We start from the raw sequence: 7,158 nt of genomic DNA, 5'->3' as shown, positions 1-7,158 counted from the left end.
TTGTTATGTTATGCATAAAAAGGTCAGGGATTTTGTTTTCCCTTCACGTCGTTACATACTGCGACATCGTGATTGTCTGTATACAAACAGCACTTACGGTCTATGTAAAGCCTGTCTAGTGTTTTCTGGATCAAATGGGGTCTCGAACCAAGATATTTCACAGCTGCCTTCGAATAATTCCACGCAAAACCAATTTTAGAGAGGCTTATGCACTGCTGCCACCTGGTGGATACAATGTAACGTGAAGCAAGATACTCCAGAGCATTGTGTAATGATATCAACACTCATGCTTTATTTCGTTCATTTCATGCTTTTGAGCAACTTTATAGCTTTTAAAGACATAATAATATATAATATAATTCATTCATTGCTATTAAAATACCTAAGCACATGATAATTAAATAGTTGCCAATATTAAATCTCATCCTTCATTGTACATACTTCAGAATGGCTGATGCTTCTAAACAGGCCAGTTTGCTATACATATTAAATAGAATAATATATTAGAAACACACAGAAAGAGCAGAGGCTTGTGGATCATAAAGCTGCAACAGCAAGCATCAAAGGACCCTGGAAATGAACAAAACATGTATGGAGTAAAAACATGTGATTTAGGAAGTACATTAAAACAAGTTTCACTTTGAATTGCTAGCTAATAATCAGAAAATTACATAAATTTGATCAGGATTTTTTTTTTAACTTTTTATCGTCTGATATTTAAATGTAGTAAATACAAATTATTAACAATAAACAGAAACAGTATTTGGTCATATAAAAGTAATATTCCTCAGGAGTTCAGTGGATTTTACTTTTAAAATTATATATATACAGTATACACAGTGCTCAGCATAAATGAGTACACCCCTTTCCGAAAAGTCATATTTTTATCCATTTCTCTGTGAATATAGACAATAAGTTTTGGTGCATTTAAACAAATTTAAACAAATCATTTAATAAAATGGTTATATCCATTAAAATGAGAGTTTGGTCACCTAACACTTTTAAGAACAGAAAAATAATACCTTTAAACTCAAATGAGTTACTGCTATAAATTAAAGCAAACTACAAATTTTATCAAATTTGATATTTTAATGTTTCTCTTAATGTTTCCTGTTTATTAATATGTTTACTTATTATAATAATAGTAATATTAGAAATATATATAGTAATATTTCCTAACATATTCATTGGGTACACATTTTTAGACTGTGATTTTGTTTTTAGTTAGTTCCAGATTTGACTTTGATATTGACAAATCTAATGTATGACAAAATATATTATTGTAAAGCATCCTACAGAAAATATTCATTTACAAAAGAGATCTGTGAGGGTTGTACTCATGTTCATGCTCATGCTGAGCATTATGTGTAGATATATATGGCATTTGTATTATAGATACAGTACCACAGTTTAAGATTGTTTTGTGATGCTTTTTGTAACTTTAAAATAATACAAATAACACATACATTAAACGTAAAATTACCTGATTAACCTGAATTTATAAATATATAAACTAATATGTGATCATACAACATTTGTATACTTTAAAATTATTAAATATTTTCTGTCAAATGCAAAATAGACAAAAAATGTGCTGTATGTAAGTTTTTGCCTCTTCTAAAGCATAAAAACACCATAATATGTTTGCAGATATTTAGGAAACATGCTAAGTGAACACTCTGGTTTATCTAAAAAACAATGCCGAAGTCAGATATTCTGCTTTGAAAATGTGCGTTATGTGCCGGAATGCTGTCTTTGTTTTGGTTATTTTAACCTGCCGAATGCCAGTTTAGCCAATTATATTTCAGCGCACCGGGTTGATCTGAGGTGAACTATCTGCTGCTGCTTTCAATATATGAATAATAATAATATTATATATAATATATAATAATTATATATAATAATAAATTATATTATAATATATATAATAATATATTATTTATATATAATAAATGTCATGTAAAATGGCTTTCAAACTCAGATTGTTAGCATTTAACACTGAATAAAGCACATGAGGTGTACCTGAGCTGATCATTGTAAGTTTTCTGTTGTTCATCTGTGAGAAATAGAAGCCATTTCTAATATATCAATTCGAGGTGTTGGTTAGGACAAAAACTCCTTTTAATATGGAAAATATTTTTTCTATCCGGTGCCGTTGCTTTTTTTAGAACACAGTTTAAATCACTTGCTACTGTCTGTCCGCAATCTGGCAACCTGCGCTTGCATTTGTTTTGATCCAGGAGTGCAATACCTAGTTAAATCACTGGGTGTCAAACTTACATACTGCACTTTTAAAAAAGTTATTTAAAATGTAATCAAATGATTTTTGTTTTTAAATATGCTGGCCAAATTTTCTAATATATAAACAATTACACTGAATGACACTTCTGTAATTCAAGGGGGGGAGGGGGGATGTATGACGGTCATTATTTTTTAAGCAGAATTTCTTTCTTTCTTTTCTTTTTTTTTTTTTAAACAGGACAAATTCTAATGTTCTATCTAAAATATTTAACAATTTTTTTATTATTTATACCTCCAAAAATGTTATGTGGAATCTGCCATCCCACAATCCCTGACTCACCTCAGCCTCTTCAGAGCACATACAGCTCCAAAAGATACTCTTTGGGCACGATTCCGATGACCCCTTTCATCTCTCCAACCCACCAGCCGAACATGTCGTACTCCTGTGGAAACACAGGAAAAACCGATAACCGACATTCATTAAACTCACTCACTGTTAAGCCTAATCAGAGCAGAGACACAATCAGTGAGGTCAAACCTCACAGGTCAGAGCTCTGGGGAATCAAAAGCGTCAATATCTATAGTTCATTTCGAGCTGTTGCCTCATTTTCTTCTCCTACTGTCTTACTCGGTACATCCCCTACCCCCCAATTCCAAGCCTTTCTCTCCAAGGCCAATTCAAGGACATAAGGCCCGTAGGACCTATAAAGATTACACAAGAGAACGTGAACGGGCGATATATTTCCTATGAAGCACAACAGATCTGTGAGATCGAGGACAGAGTCTATTTCTTTGCTTAGAGAGAGACAGATCAGCTCACGGAAGAGATAACCATAAAGATAAGAAGCAGATAAGATCCATCCATCCGTCTCTCCTTTATTCCATAATTGCAAACAGATCACACAGTTCATGTCGTTCAGTTCAAAGCCACTGAACCTGCGTTTTCTCCACATTCGTGATATGGCTGTGCTTCTCATAAATGCAGGATAAACTGTGGGGTTACAGAGAGGCAGATCTGTCACGAATTATTGTGATCAAATACAAAATAAAAAAGATAACAATGAAAGGAGAGTGGACTGAAATGGACATTGGATGCACAAAACTTGACTTCTCAGTAGACCTTTGGGAAAAGTGAAACTACTGAGGTGTGGACACGCAGATGCTGGAGGGTCTATAATAAAATTTGAAAAATGTTAGATCAGAAATGTAAAAATGTTGATATTATTAGGTTTAAATATGATTATGTTTCTGTTTCATTTCTGTTTTATCCTGGAAACATCAAGAACATCTTTGAAAGTTTGTTTATTCCAATGCTTTTGATAGTATAGAGCAGAGGTTGCCAAACTTTTTCGTGTAAAAGGCCAAAAACCAAATATCATCGAGAGCCGCGGGCCGCAGGTCAATATACCAAACTATATTACATTAAAACTGCCATGGGTAATTTTCAAATTTATTTTATAATATTTCAAAAACGGTATAAAAAAAGGATTTTAAATATAATTAACTAATGCAATATAACGCTTTAAATTATAACTTATTGCAATAAAACAAACAATCCCATTTAAAACACAGTGGAGTTCAATGCTGAATACACTAGTCAAGCAGAATCTGCCTTTGACTCACCACATTTTCTCACCAAAGTGTCCGCATTGTCAGGTGACAGTAGGTACATTTAAACAAAATCTGATTTAATTTACACCATTTAATTGAAACATTTAATTTCAGTTAGCTTTTAACAGTAATAATAAAATCAATAGTAAAAAAACTAATAAATAAATATGAAATATTAAAATATTTTGAAAACTACAAAATATAACTATAAAAGTTACAGAATGTTATTTATTTAAATGTTATTTTTTTAAGCAATAATTCACAATAGTTCATAATTCTATAAACTCAGTAACTATTTTTAAGACACAATCGTTTCAGTATATATAATATAATATAATATAATATAATATAATATAATATAATATAATATAATATAATATAATATAGAAAGAAAGTCTCACCAAAACAAGGCTGAATTTACTTAATCATTAAATTAAATGTACAGTACAGTAAAAAATAGTTTAAAATAGAGTTCAAAATAACAAGTCTGTTTTTAATCATTCTAACAACTGTACTTGAGGCTCACTAAAAAAATAAATGTATAACTTTTTAAAACAAGTATGAAAATCAATATGCTATATTTCAATAGAAAAGTATTCATAAAATTACTTTAAAATTTTCATCACTCTTCCTTTGCTAAATAGAATTATTCATTAATAAAATATCATTTCAAAAAGGTACTATATTTTCAGGCACAAAATCAAATTTAAAACCTCACTTTTTTATATTCATTACAGAATATTTACAGTACAAAAATGCTAGGAAAACTTTTTATTTGGAAATCATTCTAAACCAACCACCCTACTAACTATTTATGAGTAGCAATTGAGGCAATTGTATTGAGTATTGAGGCAAAAGTCATAGAGACCCAAACAGCTTCTTTTTTTCCAATATTTTTCAGAATATCTTGTTTTGTGTTCAACAGAAAAAAAAAAATCATGTACGATTACAACCACACTGTAAAAGAAATTACTCAACTTTTAAGTTTAAGGCAACAAACTTCAGGACATCTATGAGTTTACTCAACTTAAATCGAGTCAAGTGCAGTAATTGGGTTGAAAGTTGAGTCAACTCAAAAATGTCCTGAAGTTTGTTGCCTTAAAATTTTAAGTTGAGTCAACTTTTTTTTCCCAGTGCACCGGAGTGAGAGGAAATGTTAAATCTGGGGTGACATATCCCATTGAAGTGTTATCTATGCATTCACAGAGAGATCATTTTTGTTCAGACTCCAAGAAAACAGCTAAAATGCAAAAACTTAATTAGAGTAGCTACTGCACTTTGTCTTTGTAGGGCAGTATATAAAAGACCTACAGTCGAAGTCAGAATTAGTAAACCCCCTGAATTACTAGCCTCTGTTTGTTTTTTTTCACCTAATTTCTGTTTAACGGAGAGCAGATTTTTTTCAACACATTTCTAAACGTAATAGTTTTATTAACTCATTTCTAATACCTGATTTATTTTATCTTGGCCATGATGACAGTAAACAATATTTGACTACATATTTTTCAAGACACTTCTATACAGCTTAACATTTAACATTTAAAGGCTTAATTTTAAAGGTGACATTTAAAGGCTTAACTAGGTTAATTAGGTTGACTAGGCAGGTTAGGGTAATTAGGCAAGTTATTGTATAACGATGGTTTGTTTGGTTTGCCCCTTAAAGGGGCTAATAATTTTGACCTTAAAATGGTGTTTAAAAATTTTTAAACTGCTTTTATTGTAGCCGAAATTAAACAAATAAGACTTTCTCCAGAAGAAAAATTTTATCCGACATACTGTGAAAATTTTCTTGCTCTGTTAAACGTCATATGGGAAATATTTAAAAAAAAAAAAGAAAAAAAATTCAAAGGGGGCTAATAATTCTGACTTCAACTGTGAGTGAGGACCCCACTAACCAAAGGCCTCATGCGAATCTGCAATCTCAGCTCTGTTTTCTTTAGAGTTCCCATGCACAGTCTCTCATTTGTTGCACTTGAAAAGTCTGATCAGCTACAGCGAAAGCCTGAAACATCTCAATCCAGGGTATTCTGGCTGACATTTATAGGCTTTTTTCTCTCCGACATTCAAGTCTTTGATCTCCACAAAGCTGACAAGACACTCACTGCTCGTCTACCTTCATCCTTCACCTTACTGTCGAAAAAAAAGATGCCTTCGCGAAGAGCAATGAGGTTTGAATCATACCTCATCTGAAGTTAAATATGAAGTTTGTGGGCCCCTACTTGACCCCGGCAGCCTAAGTGATTCCTGCTGTATAATGTATAGTGCTCGACTCTGGCCAGCAAACCTCTTACTGGCTGCGTTCTCATATCTGTCTATAAAACACAGGTCTGGTTATGCAGCTGCTGACAGCCTCAGACACACACATACACACACACACTGTAATGGAGAGCGCCTCTACAATACAGACTGTCCTCGTGTGTTCTGTCCTCTGACCAGGACTAAAAAGAAAAGGAAGCAATAAAAACTCTGCTCAAAGACCACAGAGTTAAAGTGCCATATAATAAAAATCTGGATATACATATGCATAGATAATTAATAAGAATTCAGTACATGGAAATGATATGCCAGAAGCCTCAAACACAATTGTTTCCTCATTCTCGTGTAAAGTAGATTTATATTTCTGTGTCGAGTGATCGGCGTGCCTTGCATGTTGTCATGCATTTATACTCCTGTGTGCTGTTTATGTTGCTCTGCAATAACACTTCCGAAATGCTAGCTGGTAGTGAAGTTTTATGTTCCTTTATGTCGAGTTTCTTCGCTGGTGTTTTGTTTTTCTGAATGCTACCTTAATGTATAAGTAGCTAAAACTTGCTCATTTTGAGGCAGAAATCAGCAAATGTGCAACAACTTTAATCATAAGGTGAACACAAAACAAAGTTTGCATCTGGAGCTCCTTCACGGGACTCAACACTTGTAAACGCTCTCTCGGGTTCTCGGTCCCGCCCACACTCATTAGCGCTACCAAGCCAACCAATCACAGAGCTTGCGCTACATGTCATTGCAATGTGTAATTAAATTTTTTGAGAGGTGCACATCAGCATCTGCGATGATCACGGCAAGGGCTAAGCGACAACGCACAGGCTGTGCCAGAGCATACGCGTGCGCTTGACGCAGAAGTATAAATCAGCCTTTAATCCCATGAAAGTAAAATCCCAGTAAAAAACAGGCCAATCGGAACAAAACACAGACTGTTTAGTTGTACATGGGATTATTAATATGCATGCCCCAGGCTGTTTGATTGGCCACAAAGTTTCCTAGTGAGATTACAACAATGATCATTGTCCCCCTTGTTTTTAAGTATATCTT

At 33.1% G+C, this 7,158-nt stretch overlaps 1 protein-coding gene across 1 annotated transcript in view; it reads right to left on the bottom strand.

Annotated features, from left to right (window-relative positions):
• Window positions 1-368: 368 nt before the first annotated feature.
• The window catches only part of skap2 (src kinase associated phosphoprotein 2), a 41,996-nt gene continuing 35,206 nt past the window's right edge, over window positions 369-7,158 (bottom strand). The window contains 2 exon segments of the mRNA XM_056475308.1: window positions 369-570; window positions 2,582-2,684. Coding sequence (XP_056331283.1) covers window positions 2,592-2,684 — 93 coding nt within the window. The 3' untranslated portion in view covers window positions 369-570; window positions 2,582-2,591.

The sequence above is a fragment of the Danio aesculapii genome, chromosome 16 (genome assembly GCF_903798145.1).
Source record: "Danio aesculapii chromosome 16, fDanAes4.1, whole genome shotgun sequence".
NCBI lineage: Eukaryota > Metazoa > Chordata > Actinopteri > Cypriniformes > Danionidae > Danio > Danio aesculapii.
The sequence above is the reverse complement of the archived record's forward strand: the minus strand, read 5'-3'. Positions and strand labels throughout refer to the sequence as shown.